The sequence below is a fragment of the Urocampus carinirostris genome, chromosome 7 (genome assembly GCF_059441175.1).
Source record: "Urocampus carinirostris isolate Australia breed hairy pipefish chromosome 7, RoL_Ucar_1.0, whole genome shotgun sequence".
Classification (NCBI taxonomy): Eukaryota; Metazoa; Chordata; class Actinopteri; order Syngnathiformes; family Syngnathidae; genus Urocampus; species Urocampus carinirostris.
Genome location: NC_142355.1, coordinates 29214548 through 29236225, shown reverse-complemented (window position 1 = coordinate 29236225; position 21678 = coordinate 29214548). Strand labels below are relative to the sequence as shown.

At 39.5% G+C, this 21678-nt stretch overlaps 1 protein-coding gene and 1 pseudogene across 1 annotated transcript; one reads left to right on the top strand and one right to left on the bottom strand.

The window, feature by feature from the left end:
* Positions 1–11561: 11561 nt before the first annotated feature.
* On the bottom strand, positions 11562–11721 carry LOC148362893 (U2 spliceosomal RNA; annotated as a pseudogene).
* A 2152-nt stretch (positions 11722–13873) lies between these two features.
* admb (adrenomedullin b) lies at positions 13874–20410 on the top strand. Its single transcript, XM_088339350.1, has 4 exons — positions 13874–13991; positions 16368–16458; positions 16710–16811; positions 19275–20410. The coding sequence occupies exons 2-4, from the start codon at positions 16373–16375 to the stop codon at positions 19645–19647; spliced, it is 561 nt and encodes a 186-aa protein (XP_088195476.1). The 5' UTR covers positions 13874–13991; positions 16368–16372; the 3' UTR covers positions 19648–20410.
* Positions 20411–21678: the final 1268 nt, after the last annotated feature.

Below are 21678 nucleotides of genomic sequence, written 5' to 3'. Positions count from 1 at the left end.
ACTCAATGTACCTGTAATTTGATTAGATTTTTTTCTATTCCATCTACATAATGACGTTCTCTCCGACCCTGCAAACGGGCACTATCGCAACCATTTTGTTTCCTTCTTGGTGGAATAAACAATACGCAAATCCCCGCGTTTCATCCGCCGGATTTTCCGCCACATCTGGAAAGCAGGTGCAAACTGGCGCCGCCGCCGCAAAACGCCGACTCCGTTCTTTTGCGGTCACCGAGAAGCAAAATGAGAAGTGGCAGGAACATTGGATCACTTGCACTTGTGTAAACATTTTTCAAATGCCAGAAACAAAACATTATAACTAGGGGTGTTCCGATCCGATATCGATATCCGATACCGGTCCAATATCACCCCAATTATTTGTATTGGATTTCAATCTCAGTTATTGGCGTTCTCACACAACCAGTAAATACCAGATCCCTTTTCTGTTTTTTTTTTTGTCTTCAGCAGCATATTCATGTTAAATGCAGCGCCCTCGTGATCAAACTAACAATCCGTCTGAATGACTTAGTTTTATGAGCATAATAGATAGTAACTAGGAATGTAAATATCCAATACAGACGCTGCCCTACTTACGAACAAGACAGGTTCTGGATGATCGTTCGTAAGTTGAATTTGTTCGCAAGTTGCTTTGGTGCTATATTTTTTATATGTAAGGTTTATATAAGTATGTTTAAGGTTTATATAAGTAACCTGTATTGTTTTGTACTAAAAAGATAAACATTTAACAAGATAATATGCTCTATAAAGATAAATAGTTAAGTTTAACTTTAATAGTTAAGTTTAAGATGAGCTTCAAGAGGTCCTCCTCCGTGGTAAAAAGTGGCCGGAAAAAGGCGTGCCGACCATTTTCTCAACCTCATCAAGCTTTCTTATTCCACTTTCATTTCAAAAGAAACGTTTTGCCTCTTCTTTACACTTTACACCAACCATGTTGAATGGATGCACGAGATATTGAACAATAAAAATGTCATAGTTCTTAACGCGCTAGAGATAAAGTAGACGTAGTATTGTATGTTTGCACACGAACTAGGAAGAGGAAGCGGATTGCTTCTTTGGGCTGGATGCTGGGTGACCTCTCACAGCGCCACCATACGCCGGTAGCGGCGGAGAAAAGCACTACAGTAATGTCCTGTACTCGGAAAAATGTGCACACAATACAAATACTAACTAACAGCAACGTCCGCATATTTTTCGACATCGCGAAAAAAGTGTTCGAATCTACCATTTTGCGTAAGTCGAATGGTCGTAAGTAGGGGAGCGTCTGTACTGATAACCGATAAAATCTTACACCGCTCATCTACAGTAGGGTAGCGGGAGTGCTGGAGCCCATCTCGGCTATCTTCGGGCAGTGGGCAGCGAACACCCTCAACTGGTAAGGCAAAAACACATACAGTAGTGATGATATCCATTCGGATCGGGAAATAATCGGATGCATTTTCAGTATTTGATCAGAAGTGAAAAGGTTGTTTCCGGACAGCCCTAATTTCATGACAAAATTCCTCAAGATGAAGAAATGAATCACGTACTAACATTTACTTTAGTAAACATGCTATTTTTGGAAGGGCGTAAGGGGTCTATGTGGGGGCGGGGGGTTCCATCTGCTGCAAGTCATCGAAGTCAATAAAACATTTTGAAATGCGAGCTAAGTTGATTCAAAAACAACTGCGACTGATATATCACTGTAATGACAGTCGACATATTTTAGTGTTTTCTTGGCGTAGGAAAGGTGAATCCATTTCTTTGATTTATTTATTTTTAATATCACTGCATGTCAACGCACTGTGTGAAAAAACAATCATAGGATAAAAAGGGAGATTGTTTTATATCTTATCTGTGAGGGCAGCACGGCAGCTTTGTGGAGTTTGCATGTTCTCCCCGTGCTTGTGTGGGTTTCCTCCCACATTCCAAAAACATGCATGTCAGGTTAATTGGCCGGTCCAAATTGTCCCGAGATGTAAATGAGCAAAAAACTTGTCCGTCTCCGTGTCCCCTGCCCACTGCCTGAAGATGGCTGGGATGGGCTCCAGCACCCCCGCAACCCTACTGAGGATAAGCGGTGCAGATAATGGATGGATGGATCTTACCTGTGATACAAAAAAGGCAAATCAATGCTTAAATGTGAAAGAGTCGGGCATGGATTTTTTTTTTTTAATGGATTTTGTACTTTGGATTTTTCTATTTTTTTAACCTTCCAAGAATTCTAGAATATTCATTATTAATGGTTAAATATTGTCTGATTTTAGTTGATTCTAGTGACAAGACATTGTAAATTGAAGTACTGTACAGAAACCCCTCGCTACTTCGATTATCGCTGCTTCACTCCTTCACGAATTGATTTTGTCCTTGTTATGTTGCGCTCTGAGGGCGCTCTGTTTCTATTGGGTGTGACTGTTTGAATGCCCGGCCGTGATAGGCTCCTGTATGCCGTCGGCCAACGCCAGGTCCATTAGCCATAAAATGAATGACTTGGTGACACAACTCGTGGTAAACCACTACATTCGGGACAGTTTTATTTTAGAAGATATGTTTCCATTCCAGGATACCCAATGCTAGCGCACACCTAGCCGGCCGCTCTTCAAATTGCTTTTATACACTGAAAGGAGAAGCCCTCCAATTTCGTTTTACTTTTGTATAATGGCAATAAAACCAAATGTCCAAGCGTTGCGTTTTCGGCATTGGGGGTTGGGGCGATAAAGCCTGGACAACACAGGGGTGCAAGGGCATGCGTGTAGAAGTGGGTGCTCTAGCCATGTGTGCTTTTGGCAAATGTCCTCCAATTTCGTTTTTTTTTTTGTATAACGACAATGAAACCATTAATTCAACTGCTATTACAGACGCTGCCAGACCCACGAATGAGATCGTTCGTAAGTTGAATTGGTTCGTAAGTTGCTTCAGTGGTATATTTTGTATGTTTAAGGTTTATATAAGTATGTTTAAGGGTTGGTATGAGTAACCTTTATTGTTTTGTACTAAAAAAATAAACATTTCATTAAATAATATGCTCTATAAAGATAAATAAAGTTAAGTTGAACTTACTTTTGGAAGATGAGCTTCAAGAGTTAGGCTACTTCTTCCTCCGTGGTAAAAAATGGCAGAAAAAAGCGATCCAACTATTTTCTCAACCGCATCAAGCTTTCTTACTCCACTTTCATCTCCAATAAAACGGCTCGCCCCTCCTTCACACTTTACACCAACCATATTGAATGGATGCACAAGATATTAAACTATAAAAATGTCAAAGTTCTTAGAATATTTACACGCAAACTAGGAAGAGGAAGCGGATTTCTTCTTCGGAGTGGATGCTGGGTGACCTCTCACAGCACCACAACCAATGTTCCCTCTAATTTTCCACAGTTCTGAGCGTTCACTCAAAGTCGGTGAGCAACGCTTGAAACAACAGTGAGCAACGGCAATCCCAAGTGTGGCAACTAAATCATTACCAAACATGTTCAAAACTTGACATCAAGTTACATTTTGCTGAGTTTCCGGCAATGCAAAAATTTGGTGGAAGTACAATGTTGGCAACAAGATTCACTTGATACAATTGGAAATAATTTTAATGCAACACACGTTTTCTTATTTTTTTCCGTGTTTTTTTTTCTACCTTTTGTTTAATTCCTTTTAAAAAAGTCTCATTGTGTTTATTTTTTCCTTGCTGTTACTTTTTTCTTTTTGTTCTCTTTTCACTTTTTTTTCTTTGTTTCTTTCTTTTCTTTTTTCTGGCTTTTTATCTGAATTTTTCCTTCTTTTTTCTCTTCCTTTTGTTTCTTTTTTTCTCAGCTTTTTACTACTTTTTAATTTTAGTATTTTTTTTGATTTTTTGTTCTATTCCCCCCCTTCCTTTAAGTCTTTTTGTGCACAATTTTACATAATATTTGGTCGTGTAGGGATTAAAGAAGCAAAAACAACTTAAAGAGCCGTTTGGGACCCGAAAGAGCCAGTTCTTTTTAGTGAGCCGTGCCGAAGAAGCCGGTTCTCGAAAAACTCTACTGACTTTACTCAACTATATTTACCTTCTTGCACCATAACTTTGACTTTATCCGCTTCTTAATTAGCAATTTTGAGCCCTCATTTTTGTGAGCTGGCTAGATTTTCTTGTGAGCGGAAAAGCTCTGGGTAGTGCGCAATTGCACACACACGAAGCTTAGAGGCAACATTGCGCTGGATAGATTTTTCTTGTGTGCTGAAAATGTGTGGGCAGTGCGCGATTGCGCACGCGCGCAGTTTAGAGGGAACATTGACCACAACACGCCGGTAGAAGCGGAAAGAAGCACTACAGTAATGTCCTGTACTCTGAAAAAGGTGCATACAATACAAAATCTAACTTACAGCAATGTCTAGGTATTTTTCGACATCCCGAAAAAAATGTTTGTATCTACCATTTATTGTAACTCAAATGTTCGTAAGTAGGGGATTGTCTGTATTTGAATGCGCCACACAAGGAGCTTGACGGAGAATGCAACGATGAGTTAATCCAGAGGATTGCGCCAGCGAGTAGACAATTTCCTAATTCCGGACAATACCTTTAAAAAGAAAGTAATACATAACAGACCATTTATCTTTCCAACAAGGACTTTTTAAATCTACATTTCTATGCAATTTTTTACCAAATATCGATAACTTCTTCGCATTGTATTGACTACAGACAAGTTTTAAGAATCCTTTACCTTAGATTTAGCCATCTATCTCTATTTTTTGTTAACATTGAAGTCACTTTCCAGGTTTACGTATAATTGTCAAAATGTTAACTAGAATTCAAAATGGCAGCCTTCCCGTGTCCTCCGGAACATTTTTTTCTGCGGTATGTCATGTTCCAGAGTGAAATCGGCATCTATTTACGATCTTAAGATGAGCTGGAGCATCGCAATCACGCATTTTATCTTTCGGCTTCTGGCAGTCACGTCGCCACCGCTCTTCTGCGTTTCATTACGCCGCAAAAGAAAAAGCCAAATGGCAACGATAGTGTCACACTGTTCTTCAATAAATCAAAACTTGATAATGCGACGAAAGCTTTCGCTTTTCGCTAACCGGCCCCGCATTCTGACGCTAGCTTGATTGTGTAAACGTAAACAACACACAAAAATGGTTGTCTACAATTTACAGGAATATTAATTGTGGATAAAGTTTTTTTATTCCCACTTAGCAAGAACAAGATTGAATCATTATGCTAACAAACCCTCAGTAGAAAAGGGAATTAGTCACTCTTTGTGGTTTAGCTAATGTTTCAGAACTGTTTCGGGTTTTGTTAAAGGGTTATTCATAAAAACAACAGAATGTGAAGATACATTTGTCAATTCCGTTGCTAAATCGCTTGTTTATGCCAAGATTTTATCTTTTTTAAATGTATTACTTAACTAGTTTGTACTAGTTCAATGGCGACAAGAACTAGCTAACATCAATTGTTTTGTATTCCCTCTTAACAACAATGAAATAATTAGATCATTATGCTAACAAATGCTCAGTAAAAACAGAATTTAGTTACTCTCTGCGGTTTAGCTTAAATTTCAGAACCGTTTCAGGCATTGTTTACGGGTTTTTCATAAAAACAACAGAGTGTGAAGAGATTTGTCAACTGTGTTGCTAGCTAGTTTGTTTCAACCAGGAAAATATTGTCTTTTTAGTTCTAATAAGTAATTACAGCCAGTTCTAGGGCAACAAATAGGTAGTAGCATCAATAACATGTTTATTACCAATTAGCAACGATATGAAAATATAACATTACATATTGTGCCGACAAATTGTTATTAGAAAAGGAAATGAGTCACTCAGTGGAGTTTGACATTCAGGATTGACTGGAGGTTTTTTTTAAAAAAACCTGGACATTAGTATTGTCAGTCAGGTTGTTTCAACCCGTAAAAGGTTACTATTTTATTATTTGTTACTGGTCATATTTGCTAGTTTAGCTAGCATCAACAACAAAATAAGAGCTAGCTTAATGAAGTTACTGTATTGAGGAAAGATTTTTTTCCTTTTGGAAAATTGATCTCTCTCTATCATATATATATATAATATATATTTGATAATATTGTTGCGCTTTTAATTTGTGATTTTAAACTGCAATGATGTTGTGAAGAAGACTGGAGTTGTTTTGAGACAATACAAATGTAACTGATTCTGATATGCTACGCTAACAGCAGTGCTAATTATTATTTTTAGTAAAAAGAAAAAAAGTTCGTTTTTGTGAATCGTAAAAGTATTATACTTTAAGTCCCGTTGAAAAATATCAAATATATTAAAAGTATGAAAGAAAGGGAAATAAAGACAAATACTATTAAATTAAAAAAATATATATAGCTATTAAATGTGGAAAATATAAAATGAGCGTATTTGAAAATTAAATCTAAAAAGGCAATGTATAAAAAAACAAAAATATGTTATATTACAGTACAAGTGTGAAATGTATTAAAAAACAAAAAAAAATATAAAAAGAAAATTAAAAAATGTAAAGAATGTCAAAACTATAATTTATTTAAAAAATGTAAAAAAAAAAATAATTAAAAAATATATTATTTTCAAGAAAAAAAAAGTGAAAACTATAAGATATATTAATAATAAAATAAATACATTTGAATACTAATACTTTTTCACTTTCATCCCACACACAAAAAAACAAAACCTAGGGAGCGAATGAGTCAAAAGATTTCCCCTTTTTTATTCTAATTATTTGTTTGACCAGAAAAACCTAATGTTGACATCCCCAAACTGAGGAAACTGGCTCGGAATCCTGGTGGCTCATCCCCTTGGACCAAGTTCCATGTGCGCCTCTAATTGCAAAGTATGTGACACGTGTGACAATTTTTACACAAGGCCATGCGCTTTTTGCATAGCGGACACCGATTCAAACATTTCCATCTGGGAGAGTAATAACAACCAGACGGCGCCTATAAATAGAAACAATGGCTCTAAGAATATCCCGTTGAGTGGGAGGCGGCCGGCTTTTCTTCGCTCACGGTGTGTTCTACTGACCCCACGCCGGGAAATGGAACCCAGTGAGTTTTTTTCAATTTGTAATCTGTAATTTCCGTATATATATATATATATATATATATATATATATATATATATATATATATCCCATTGTAGTATATTTGCAGGTAAAACTCCGCCCAGGTTTCAAAATTACCAAATTATAATTGTCAAGAACCGGAACAGGGGGAGGATCCAGATGCTTCTGGGTTCTCACACAAGCTTTTATTTTATGGGAAATGGGGCAGTCATGCACGTTAACACAAACGCCAGTGATTTGGCGATCGTTGGGCGGAAGACATAAGGCAGCAGTCTGGCGTGGAATGACAGGAAGCCAGAGGCAGACGAGATCGATAACAATTGGACGAGCAGATATCGGACAGATGGGGTCGATACTGGAAAGGACGGGACAGACAGGATTGATATCAGGCACTGGAGACTGGAGTCCGATAACAAGCAGGACGAGATAGAAACCATACCAGACGCTGGATATGGAAATTAAACAGGACAAAATAGACGGGAACGTTACCAGACACTGGAGATCAATAACAAACAGAACAAAATAGCCGGGAGCGAAACTGGAGATTGATATTAAACAGGACAAAAATAGACTGGAACGATACCGGATAGGAAACACAGGCGGGAAACCGGACAGAGTCAAAACCCACATCTTGCCGGTGCATAGGTTCGTTAAAGGAGTGACAAAGGGTGAGTGAGAGCACTGAGCTCAAATAGGAGGGAAGCCAATCAGTCAAAGAGCTGCAACTGGCGCCAAATGGGTGGGGCCAATTGGGCACCATGGGCAACCGTTACAATAATTGGATTGCCATGTACCCTCACAAGCCATTTTATTGGGTATACTGTACTCTAGTTTAAAAATACACAATTAACATGTTTACAGTTTTTTTTGCATAATATAATGAAGGGTCACCGTCCTTATTTGAAGCCGAGAACTACTTTTTGGTTACTGATTAGCTCGAACGGTTGCCAGTTAGCCTTTCTAAAACACTTACATTCATATATAAATGTCATGATTCGCCCATTGTTCTCACCTGTGCCCACTCGTTTGGCTACAGCTGCTGCTCGTTTCCTGATTGGTTCCCCTCCTATTTAAACTCGGTGCTCTCATTCGCTCCTGGTCAGTCCGTCAGTGAACCTCCGCACTTGCAAGGCAAGCATTTTTTGACTCTGGCTCCCGTTCTGTTCCCAACCCATCCTGTATCCTGTATCGATCCCTGATCCAAGCTCTGGTATACTGTATCCTGTATCGATCCTTGATCCAAGCCCCATTCTCCTGTATCCAGTATCCTGTATCCTGTGACGATCCCTGATCCAAGCCCCGGTATCCTGTATCGATCCCCTGTCCGACTCGTTTTGCCTACTGCCTGCGCTCCGATCTCGTGGGCTTCCTGCTTCTCCTGCCCAGCAATCACCGAATTGCTGGCGTTTGTTTTCCCGCGCCTGACTTCTCCTCTTTAGCGATAAAGGATGGTGTGAAGCGTTACGCGTTTGGGTCTACCCTCTGTTCTGGTTCTGACAATGACAGGCCCACGTGTGCGACGCACACTCCAATTTCAGATTTAAAAACCAGTATAAAATCTTGTGTCACATTTTATCACCTCAAACTAAGTGACCAACATGGGTGAATACATGCAGCCATGAGTGAATAATTGATTGACAACTTAAACTGTGAACATGATACAAACTTTAAGATTTACAATGTATTTATTCAATTTCATTCGTTGTCTGATTCATCATCAGATGCATAGAAGAGTAGTTTCCCTCATCGGGCTTAATTTGATGATTTAAATCTTTTAGGACAACTCTCGTTTTTCTACATTCTGTCAGAACCAGAACAGGAGGAGGACCCAGATCAGTAACGTTATTACACAAGCTTTTTTTTAAGGGAATGGGGCAGCCTTGCGCGTGAACACAAACGCCAGTGATTCGGCGATCGTTGGGCACGAGAAGTAAGACCGAAGTCCGGCGTGGAAAAACAGGAAGCCAGAGTCCGACGAGATCGATACCAGATACACGAACAGATACCGGACATACGGGGTCGATACCAAACAGAACGGGACAGACTGTATTGATACCAGATACTGGAGTCTGGAGTCAAATATCAGACCGGACGAGACGGACTGGATCGATACCGGAGACTAAACTCAGATATTGGACAGGATGAGACAGGTGGAATCGATACCGGATACCGGAGACAGTAGCAAGATATCAGACAGGAAGAGACAGGCTGGATCGATACCAGACACTGGAGACTGGAGTCAGATATCAAACTGGACGAGATAGACAGGATCGATACTGGAGACTCAAGTCAGATATCAGACAGGACGAGATGGACGGGATTGATACTGGACAGGATTCACAAGCAGGATACCGGACAGAGTCAACACACACGTCTTGCGTGCACAGAGGTTCGTTGATGGACTGACAAGAATTGAGTGAGAGCACTGAGCTTAAATAGGAGGGAAATCACTCAGGCAACGGGCCGCAGCTGGCGCCAAACGGGCGGGGCCAAGTGAGGGCAATGGGCAACCGTGACACATTCTTTAACATTGGTCTCTGGTACACTGAATAAAAATTATGTGCTAGTGAGATAACACCTTGTGTCGTTTCATGTCATCTATAAAACAGATAGTCTGTCGTAAGAATGCGGCGACCCGGGTTTGATTCCTGTTGCATCCATTTTTTTATGAATATGATCAGCGATATTCAATAATTTACAAACCCCCGAGTAAAATGTGCACCCGAGTTCTTTTTTAGGTAAGAAAATGCGCGTTATACACTCATAAATATGGCAACAACTTATCATGTTATTTCTATATAGTTACTATGTTGTTATTGTGTTAGAATTGCTACAAGTAGGGTGAAAAAGGCTCAAACATACAAAAGTCTTATTTCCTAAAAAATCACAATGACCTGTAACTGGTGAGCTAGTCTGCGGGCTACTGATGTCAGGACCAGAACGGAAACAGGACCCAATTGCAAAGCGTTTACCACAAGTTTTCTTGAAGGAAAGAGGAAGGGCTGCGCCCACGATCCGCTGTTCGCTGGACGCGGGAAGCAAGTCGCTCTCAGATTCGGACTGAGATCGGAACACCGAAGTGGATTTTGCGTAGCGAGCGATGGCGGTGTCAGGGACGGAAAAACTGGTCGGTAGCCAAGACTGGGAGAGCAAGGCATGGTCAGAAACGAGTCGTAAGCCAGAACGGCAGAGTAGGAGTAGTCGGGGACAAAAAGAGATCATAAGCCGGGACGGGAGAACAGACGTGGTCAGGAGCAAAACAGGTCGTAGCCGGAGTCAGACGGGAGCGAAAAACGGGACAGGTGGGAGTCAGGGTTGAAAAAGGCTTGCCTAATATTCACTGAGGTTCACAGACGGACTGAAAACGGGACAGACAGGACTGGGTTGAAATAGTGACAGGGAGCCAATCAGAACCTGCAGCGGTTGGCGCCAAATGAGCTGAGTCACATCAGTAATCGTGACAACTGAGGGGTTCTTAGTGGGCTACCTGGGGCTCGCGGACACCAGATTGGTGACTTACGCTGGAGTGAGTAAAAATTATGACCACATTAAACTACAGATAATATTTTATATATGTAATTATAAAGAAAGATCAATGCAAATAGACTTGGATATTGTGGTTAACTGATTAAAAAAAATGTATTTTTAAGAAACAACAGAATGTAGGCCTGACATACACATTGGCTTGATCAACAAAAATTTTAAAAATATAAATAGTTGACCTAATTAAAATATTAGCCAACAACCACTGCATTTTAACATCTTTATACAGTATTAATGAAATATACTCAAAGTAGCCTCGACTTATATAACGATATTTTGTGTAAAATATGACTTAAAAAGCAGCATCCACCTGTTTTTATTCATCACTGGGACGGCCATTTTGAAATCTGGTGTTAACTTATGATCAATGTTATTCAGGCCAATCACGGCACTGCTTCAGAAAGGCGAGCCATGATTGGGTGTTAGCGAAGGCTTGAGTGTTCGTGATGTCATCGTCCCCCCGACACTTTACTCTCAAAATGGCCGCCCTCAGGGAATCATATAAACAAGTGGATTTTCCTTTTTAACTTATATAGTACAAACACAGACTAGACTAGCACTGTGTCTTATAGCATGTTATATTGTTAAAAAAGTATTTTTGGTTTACTTTGCTTTAAGTATTTAGAGTCAAATGATTGTGTAAGCAAACATAGAAAGGGGGGGGGGGATTTTTTAAGGGTTATTGTTCTATCTTCTTGATTCATTATCCATTATCCGTTATCGGTCAGTTCATAGTACGCTACAAAGCCAAGGACTCTTACTCTCAGCCAAAAGGCCAAGCTAAGGTCCAAGCCTTAAAGCCTTACTGCGATCATTGCGAATGCACCGTTCCCGGAGGTACTGGCCGATGCGTGGAGTGGGGGGGGGTTTTAAGGGTTATTGATCTATCTTCGTTATTCATTATCCATTATCCGTTATCGGTCAGTTCATAATACGCTACAAAGCCTAGGAGCCGGGACACTTACTCTCAGCCAAAAGGCCAAGCTAAGGTCCTTGCGAATGCACCGTTCCCGGAGGTACTGCAATACCGGGCCGATGCGTGGAGTGGACAGAGCAAGCTCATATTCCATCTCCGAAATGCAAAAATCAAAGAGGCCAAGCTAAGGACCTAGCATCAAAAGGCCAAGCAAGGCCAAGAAGGCCAAGCTAAGGACCTAGCATCAAGGCCAAGCTAAGGACTTGGCATCAAAGCCTTGCTGCTACACACACACATACACATATAGAAGAAGAAGTATGGTGCCTATTACCTCCTCACTGAACACAGATAGCAAGAGGGTGGACAGAGCAAGCTCTTATTCCATCTCCGGATTGCAAAAATCAGTTAGTACACATTTCTAGAATGACTACATGGGACCAGAAATGCATACAAGATGACTATGGCGATGGCGCGTGCGGTTGCCGGGGCAACCAGGGAGCCATTCAAAGCTACTAAATGGCCGCTTAAGTCAAGAGAAGCCATGCCACGACACGCATCGGCTTTAATAACCCGTGAAATGTTTAAGGCATCTTTAAGCCACACTCGTTCTGGCTTCCACTTCCTGTCCGAATCTTTAACTTCCTGTTGAAAGTTATGTCCCGGAGAATCCGTAGACACCTTTTAGCCTTTTTTGGGTCATTTATTTATGAAATACAGAATTCCAGAGGCTACTTCAGTTAAACGTTAAGCTGGCAAAACATAAGGTTAGGCTAGCGCTAATTTAGCATTTTCAGTACCGTTTTCCTTAAGTTAGAGGTTAAAGGAAAGGGTGCGGTTTTGAAAAACATCTTAAAGTCGGGTTTACGGTGTCAAATAATGATAAGTGTTTCAAATGAAGTGTTCATGGTATGGTATATGTTTTAAACTATAGTTAGGGTTAGGAGAAGTTAGGGTTTCACACCAGGTTTTGATGTAAAAGGTGTGAGGGATTGAAATCAGGGTTTAAAACGGGGTCAACGTTTTAAGATGGGTTTCGAAGTTAAGCTAGGGTTTCAAGTTAAGTTTTAAGAAAAAGTTCCGCTTTCGAAATGACGGTTTTAATTGGTTGTTTTTACATAAAATGTTGGATTCGTCTTTAGGATTTCAAAATAGGGTTTCAATCAATGAGAGTCATGATTTAATTCGAAATAGGGTTTCAAGACAGGGTTTAAAGTTAAAACAAGGCTAGGTTTTAAATGTTGCAAAACTGGAGGATTAAGGTAATTACCGTTCAGGTAAGGTTCCATATATACAGTTCTTTTATAAAATATATGAACTCATTTACTGTTTCCTTTAGTTAACCAGGAAAAATCCAGTTTAGATTTTAGCAAGTATTTTATTTTTATCTTACAAAATGAAAAAACATTTAATTTAAAGTCAGATTTAATATCATACCTGTCATGATTACCAATTTGGATCACCTGTGCCCGCTCATTTGGCGCCAGTCACTGCGGGCCATCTGATTGGCTCCCTGTCCCTTTTTAAGCCCGGTCCTGTCACTCTCCATTTGTCAGTCCGTCTGCGAACCCCTGTTGTTACAAGGCAAGCCTTTGTGACCCTGACTCCCGCCTGTCCCGTTTTTGCACCCGTTTTTCCACCTGCCCGTTCCTGATCTCCCCCCCCGTCTCGGCTTACGACCCGTTTTTTATCTCGACCACGTTTGCTCTCCCGTCCTGGCTTACGACTCGTTCCAACCCCGACCACAATTTTGCTCTCCTTTCCCGGCACCGGACCTGTTTTCTGTCACTGACACCGAATCGCCAGCTACAGAAGATCCACTTCTGTATTCGGATCACAATCCGATTGCGAGAGTGACTTGCTTCCCGCGTCCAGCGAGCACCGGATCGTGGCCGCAGCCCTTCCTCTTTCTTTCAACAAAACTTGTGGTTAACGTTACGCAATTGGGTCCTGATTCCGTTCTGGTTGTGACAATACCTTGTGATGGCTTCAATTAAGGGTTACGGTTCAGGTTTCAAAGTAGGGTTTTTGGTAAAAACTGTGTAAGTACTTCTTTTTAAATCCAGGTTTTGGTGAGACATTTAATTAGGGTTTCAAGTGTGTTTTGAACAGGGCTTGGGTTCTTTTAAACCAAGAGGATTCAAGTCAGGGGCCAAACTATGATTGCCACTCGTACAGGTTATGGTTTCAAGGTTGCGTTTCAAACCAGGTTGAATGTTTCACACGTGTTTACTCATGATGAACCTTCACTTTTGTTGTCGAAGTCGTCAAATGTGATTTTTACTCATCAACGAAGCGGAAACACTCTTTGAGACCAAATGACGGAGGCCTCTCCTCTCCATGTGGGGTTGGAGTGTCTTGGGGCCCCTCCCACTCCCACTCTGGCATTCAGGTACCCCCCCAATGGAACTCCGTCCCCCAACATCCCCTTCCTCGCCGCCTCTATAAAACATCGCACTTCTTCTGCGTAAACGTCAGATCTCTGCACATTTTCAAGATTTTCAAGATCAGGTAAGGAAGTTCTGGATTTTCCCTTTATTTGCTGTCACGCTTAAACATTTTTTAGAATAAAATTAAATAAAATATATTGTCATGGTAACATGTGAAACGCCCCACAGAATTAAAAGATGCCACCCTGATGGTGGAATAACATTTACAGGATAACATGCCACAGATTTTCATAATAAGGGTAATAGTATAAAAATAAGTAGTATTATGTTTAAAACAAATAAATCATACAAAGAACTGAATCATCCCTTATTATTTGGGACTAAAGACTATTGTGCAAATTTAAAAAAAAAAAAATCTCAATTTTATCATCCGTTTTTGTCATTAAAAATATTTCAAGTAATTTCATCGCATTTCCTGTGGGGTTCACTGGATTTTATAATGTTTAATACCTGTGACCTTCAAATTCAGAATTAGTGAAATAATTAATTTTTCGTTCCTTAGAAATGCAAAAATGTTTTCAAATACTCAAATTACCTTATATATATTTATAAAATCGTTGATAATGATAAAACATTTAAATAAAAGTCATGGTCATTGCACAGTAATTATTTGTTAGAGTAATTCGGAAACTGAAAAAAACTCATGGGAAATGTGCATGCAAATAAATAAATACAAAAAGGAATTCATGCTTAACAGCTAAACATTTAATAAACAATAAAAATATAAATACATTAAAAAAATAGTAAATACAAGCTATAAGCATTTTATGAATAAACAAATAATAATAATAAATACATGGATAAATAAATCAAATTATTATTAAGTTAAATATATAAACCTTTCACAAATGGGTAATTAGTATGTTAGCAAAATAATGGGACATGCACACCAATAAGAGGTTCAAATAAATCAATAAATAAATACATTTTAAAAAAAAGAAACTTTTCATGAATACATAAAACAGTAATACAAAATGAATACATGAATTAGATAAATAATTCATAACCTAAACCTTTATGAATTTCTAATCAGCAAAATAAGTACATCGGATTGATATATTGTCGGTGATTTATTCGAAGTTTGGTAAATAATATTCAGGGTAAAAAGTAAACGTCAGGATGAATTCAAATGTACAAACAAGAAAAACATGAATTGAACATTTTTCTCAGATATCTGACCATTTGTGACTTCCCTGGGGTAGTATGCACTTTAAAAAATATATATAATTCAGTGTATTTGATGTCAACATGTTACTAAAATTAAGCAGTATTTGGTTTATTTTCACATTTAATTGTCATGAACCAGAACAGGATCAGGACCCAAACGCGTGACGTATCTCACACAAGCCTTTTATTTCCGGGAAATGAGGATTTATGCACGTTAGGCAGGGGTCTGGCGTAAAAAGACAGGAAGCCAGAGAACGACGAGATCAATCGATTCCAATTGCCCGAGTTGATATCGGACGGATGGGGTCGATACCGGACTGGACGGGACAGACAGGATAGATAAAAATAAACAGGACAAACTAGACGGGGAAAAAACTGGAGAGAATAATAAACAGGACAAAAATAGACGAGAACAAACTGGAAAACGATATTAAACAGGACAAAAATAAACGGGCACAATACAGAGAATACCCACAGGAAAACCGGACCGAGTCAAAACCCACGTCTTGCGGGGCAGAGGTTTGTTGACGGGCTGACAAGGAAAGCGTTACAGCGCTAAGCTTAAATAGACGGAAAGCCAATTTGTCAACGAGCCGCAGCTGGCGCCACACGGGCGGGGTTAATTGGGCGCCATGGCAACCATTACATTAATATGCTTTTATTTCTCTCTATTTAAATACATTGAAAAATTCCAGGGAGAAACTTAATTTGATTCATATTAATTAAAACAAAATATTCGTAATAAATCATACACACCTTTGTTATTTAGATTTTAAAAAACACATTGTACTGCTTACTTACTTACTTGAATAAACAACAAGGGAATAAAAAATAGGGAAGAAAAAAAACAGATGCAATAAATGGACAACAGGAATAAAAAAAGTAGAGGAAAAGAAAGCAAAAAATGAGAAAATAAAGAAAAACAGGAGAGAAAGAAAAGAATGTAATTCAAGAGAAAAAGACAAAAACAAAAAAATGCAATTACTCTTTTTCTAATTTTTTTCTCTTGTTTCTTTTTTTAATTTTTATATTTTTCTTGTTCTCTCTTTTCTTTTTCTTCCCCTTTCTATAGTTTTTCATTTTTTTTTTCTTTAAGAAAATGATATTTGCAAGCTTACATTGTCAATCAAATACGGGGATTTATGAATTTTGGGTACATTTAGTGTCTGGTTTATGACCCCGCCCCCGATTGGATAAGCTGAAAGTCACAATATCAGCATTGTATAAGGTTTACTGCACACCTTAAGAAGCTCTTCTTTGTCGTTTTCAGCCAACATGAGGCTAGCGCTACATACGCTAATCTGCTGCTGCATATTGACGGCGGTGATGCCGTCTGGGAGAAGCGCCTTGCTAAGGAAAAAGTGAGCACTTTTGTTTAAGGAATTCATCAAATCAGCCATTAAGAAATGTTATTACACAGAAAGGCCGCTGAAATTAATCAGCAGTCTCTATATTAAATGGTGCACCACTACCTGCACCAAAACTTAGACCAGTTGTTCTCTGGTCTGAGGATTACTCTACACACTGTTACGAAATAGCTGAATGTCTGACATATTTACCGTAACGTGAATTTTGTAAAATATACGAAAACGTGTCATGTAACCTCTCCCAGGCTTAAAGGACGTCTACAGGTTAAGAGAGACACAACTGGAGAAATATACATGGAGGTGCCACAACAGGGCGGGGACACAAAAACTGAATCGCCAGGCTCCAGGTACTTACGTTTACTGGATTTGATAGAATATTGCATGGCAAACAAAAAACAATCTTAAATGGTGGTGTCCGTAACTTAAAATTTTGCTACTCTCTGTCGCCTTCTCCTTGCTCAAAATCATGATTGCAGCCTCAATCAACTCATTCCACCGGATAAACTCTTATCTTTTCGGTTGTTTGGGTTGGGATTTGGCCTGTAATTAAAACAGGCATTTTCTTACTTTCACCAATTTCAGGCTACACTATCAAAAAATCCAGGAAAGAGAATAAAATCACTCTCCACTCCACCCCTCCCTTCCCCCTTTCCCACTACCTAATATGTTGCGAGTCCTGGAACAACAGTGATAAAAAAAAAAATAGACGGTGGGAAATTTAATATAAAGGCTCTTTGAACTTAGATGAGAATTGTAAAATGATACTTAATAGAGAAAATACTCTACTTTCAACTTTTTAAAGACACCTCAAACGATCCATGTATTTGAAATAGATAAATAAATCAAAAACAGTACTGTATTGTTGTGTGTGTAGAAAAATGAACAGAATTCAGGCACTCTCAGGAGATATGTGTTTAGTTTGTATTTTATATAGGCAATTTTTTCCATACTGAGAAAAGTATAGATGGAAAATTGAAGGGACAAAAAAAAAGTAAATAATAATCTCTCAATGTATTTTTTAACATTTTAAATATTATGATGTATCATTATTTTTTTTTTTGATTCTTTACAATGTAGAATTAACATGCAGATTTATGACCCAAACAAAGCCCAGGTAACAAATTTTTGTTTTACAGTATTTTTGCTTTGTAATACTTATGACTTTTTTAAATAGTGAAATTAAAGTATTAAAATATGAACGAAATCATTTAAGTCAAGTCATGTTTATTTGTATAGCCCTTAATCACAATGTGTCTCAAAGGGCTGCAGGATAGAAGGAAGAAAGAGAGAAAAAGAGCAAGAGAGAACTAAAGAAAGATGGGACTGAAGGAAAAGAGAAAAAAATACAGGATGAAAGGGAGAGAGAAGAAAAGCAAGGATAAAAGGAAAATAAATAATTGAAGGGAGAGAGAAGGAAGAAGGGAAATGAAAAAGATTGAACGAAGAGAGAAATAGAGAAAGAAGGAAGAGATACACATAGAAAGAAAGAATGAAGAGGAAAAAGAGAAGAAGAGAAAGAAAGAAACAAAGGGAGGGAGGAAATAAACTGTGAAGGAATGGAGAAGGAAAGGACCAAAAGAATGATGAAGTATTAGAAAAAAAGGAAAAGTGATAACAGAGAAAAAAAGTAAGGGTGAAAGAGAAAAAAAGAAAGAAATAAAAGAGCAAGAGAGAGAGAGGAAAGAGAAAAAGAAAGAAAGAAAAAAGAGAGCAAGATTTAAAATACAAGAGCAAAATTATTAAATGTGGCAGAAGGCAGATATTTTCCTAATTTTCTTATTTTACAAAAAAATGTTCCTTAAATAAATTGTACAGTTATTATCAATAAAAACATAATGATTCATCTTTTCAATACTATTATTAATGTCATTATTATTATTACTATTACTATTACTCTTAATAATATGTCATATTGTACATAACGTGATGTATTATTATCATCATTATTATTATTATAAAGGAGTATAAATTGACTTAAATCATTCAATAAATTTGTTATTAACTTAAGATTTTTCCTATTCCTGTTTAATATCGATACCAGCTCAGTAGCCTAGATGGTAGTGTGCCCGCTTTGAGACTGGGAGGTCGCTGGTTCGCGCCTCGGCCGAGTCATACCTAATTGGTATAATGGCGGCGCCCTCTGTTGGCTGCGGCTGCATCGACTCGCTACAACGGGTCAGGTGTATCGACATTTCGTTCTGTGTACATTGTTACAAAGAATGACAATACAAAGGAAATTATTATTATTATTATTATATGCAGTTTTGGTATCAATCCTGTCTGTCCCGTCCCGTCCTGTCCGGTATCGACCCCCTCTGTCCGATATCTGATTGTGTAATTAGTATCGATCTCGTCGGCCTCTGGCTTCCTGTCATTCAACGCCAGACTGCTGCCTTACGTCTTCCGCCCAACGATCGCCGAATCACTGGCGTTTGGGTTAACGTGCATGACTGCGCCATTTCCCATAAAATAAAAGCTTGTGTAAGAAACGTCACGCATTTGGGTTCTCCTCCTGTTTCGGTTAATGACATACAACGTAGTACCGTGTTTACAATGTAGAAATCATGACAATTAAAACAAAATTGTATTCATTGGATCAGATTTATGTACAGTATTCCACTTCACATTAAATAATCTGTTTCCGCCGAATACAAACTAAATCACTTTGGTGCTACTATCGCACACAATTTTCTAATCTTTTATACGTATGCACAATAATGCAGCCTTTTTGTTTCATCTTTTTGCTTCCAATGCTTCACAACGTTTATATCATTGACAACACGAACAATACCATTCAATTCCCCTTGCAGATTATTAGTGACCATCCGAAGACGCCGCTCACCACCCAAAACTTCAGGTTGCTTCCTCTTCTCCTGCTCCTACCACGACCTTCTCCACCGCCTGAGCCAGATGCACGACAATGACAAAAAGGTCCCCGTGGCCCCCAAAGAAAAGATGAAATCCATAGGCCGTCGTCGTCGTCGAGGTATTGAGCAACCCATAGAAGCGCCGAGGCCTAAAACCAGGATGGTACAAGTCCCTTGTTGGGTCTGCACAATGGCAACGGACAACGATGAGGACGGGAACCCTCTCGGGGCGTCATCGGGACCCACGCAGGATGGGGTGCCCCGGCCCCACGCAACACAACCTGCGTGTTCCACGGCGACCACGCCGGTTTGGTGAAAAACTTACCGAGAGCAGTACTCTATTTCATCCAGAAGATGACGCCAAAGCTTTAACAATTACTTACACCCGGTCGTCCGTCAGAAGAAACGAGAAGCTTTTGGCTCAGGGCGTGAATCAACTTGAATGAGGAACAATTCTTTGTTTGCTCATAGTCATAATTAATCATTGTATGCGCAATAGATTTAATATAAAATTGAAATTATGAGTTCAATTCATACAGCGATTACATACTTGTCAACCTCAACCAATTGCTCCCCTTATTAACGATTGCAATTCTCCGTACAAACACAACACAGCAGAGGTAAGATCAGGCCTAAAATATGCAGCCCGACCCCGCAGGAATAAGTGCCCAATCCAGCCCGAGCCCGGCCAATTAACCTGATTAACAGGACCAAGCCAGGAGCAAACCCAAAATTTCCCGTTTTATTTGAGAAGCCTCGGGAGAAAGAGGGGTGATTTATGATTTTGTAACCAAATCCAAGTTCAACATGACTGTATAAACATTTACGTATTTTATATTTTTTATATTAATTTTCCATCGCTGATGGATTTTTTCAAGAGTTGATGGGGACGGCTCAACGGGGATAGAAAACATAATACTACGTACTTTAGTTCGTACAATAATGTTACAGCATCCAAGTCAAGTCATCTCTCATCTCATTAGCTGCACCGCTTATCCTCAGTAGGGTCACGGGGTGCTGGAGCCCATCCCAGCAATCATCGGGCAGTGGGCAGGGGACACCCTGGACTGGTTGCCAGCCAATCGCAGGGCACACAGGGACAGACAACTCATTCGCTCATTTACACCTAGGGACATTTTGGACCGGCCAATCCACCTGAAACGCATGTCTTTGGAATGTGGGAGGAAACCGGAGTGCCCGGAGGAAACCCACGCAAGCACGGGGAGAACATACAAACTTCGCACAGTAAGTCCGGTAGCTGGATTTGAACCCACACAGGAGGTTCCCAAGACCTTAGAACCGTGCCGCACACGCGCTAACCACTGTGCCGCCGTGCTGCCCTCCAAGTCAAGTCAAGTCACATTTATTAATATAGCCCTTGATCACAAAAATGTCTCAAAGGACTGCACAGGATTACAATGACACAATTACCTGATCTTAAACCAACATGCAGGCAAGGAACAAAAGGACTTCAGCGTGAGGAAAAAGAGAAACCTTGAGAAGGGACCTTACAAGTGGTAATCCCCCTTTCAGGATGACCAGGGTGAATTACATTTAGCATTCAGTACACAAACATAATAAACACTAGGTAACATGTTAAAAATTTGTCCGGAAAGTGTATGACAGCAACGACGCCCCCAGCCTGTAAACTAGTCCAGAAATTCTATGACGGCCACGAGGCAGCTTCCCATCTCTGCCAGCTGGTAAATACAGGCGTTGACATGCTTCAGGTCAGACGCTCGTCCAAGATGGCAGTATAATATAAAATAAATCAACCCAATATACGCACATCAACCGCAAATAACAAAAAGAGAACAAAACCAAAACAAACCCATGTCCTTAAGAATCTAGCGCAGCGTTTTAAAAGAGAGAGAAGGAGACAGAAAGGGAGAAAACGGGCGGATAGCAAAATAAAGGGCATCGAGAGAGAAGCCTGGCCCACCCCGAACGTAATGATTGACATTTCGGGCTTGGGCTCAAGAACTTACCACTGCAACAGGGTACCTATTTACTCACAGCAAAACAAACAATGTAGAATACCACACAAATATCATGTGACATTACAAGCGCTAGGTGCCATTTGCTTTCAGTTTCAGTCTATGTAGTTTGTAGTCTTCCTTGGACTCATTTTCGGTCGCACTACACATTGCAGCAGCATCTAGTGGACACATCTAAAACACTCCGTTTAAGAACAGCAGAATGTTTTTATCAGCGCTGTTTTCATGAAAAACCCAACTGGTCCAACCTCACCCGGATCCTAGCTTCAGCGGCCCCCAACTCAATTAAGTTTGACACCCTTAAAGCGGTAGGTTTGGTAGCTATGTGATACTTAACAAAGTATCACAAT

Coding starts and splice junctions, on each gene's coding strand:
- admb (XM_088339350.1), top strand. CDS start 16,373: ATGAGGCTAGCGCTACATACGCTAATCTGCTGCTGCATATTGACGGCG. Junction 16,459..16,709: donor AGCGCCTTGCTAAGGAAAAA/GTGAGCACTTTT, acceptor AACCTCTCCCAG/GCTTAAAGGACGTCTACAGG. Junction 16,812..19,274: donor ACTGAATCGCCAGGCTCCAG/GTACTTACGTTT, acceptor TTCCCCTTGCAG/ATTATTAGTGACCATCCGAA.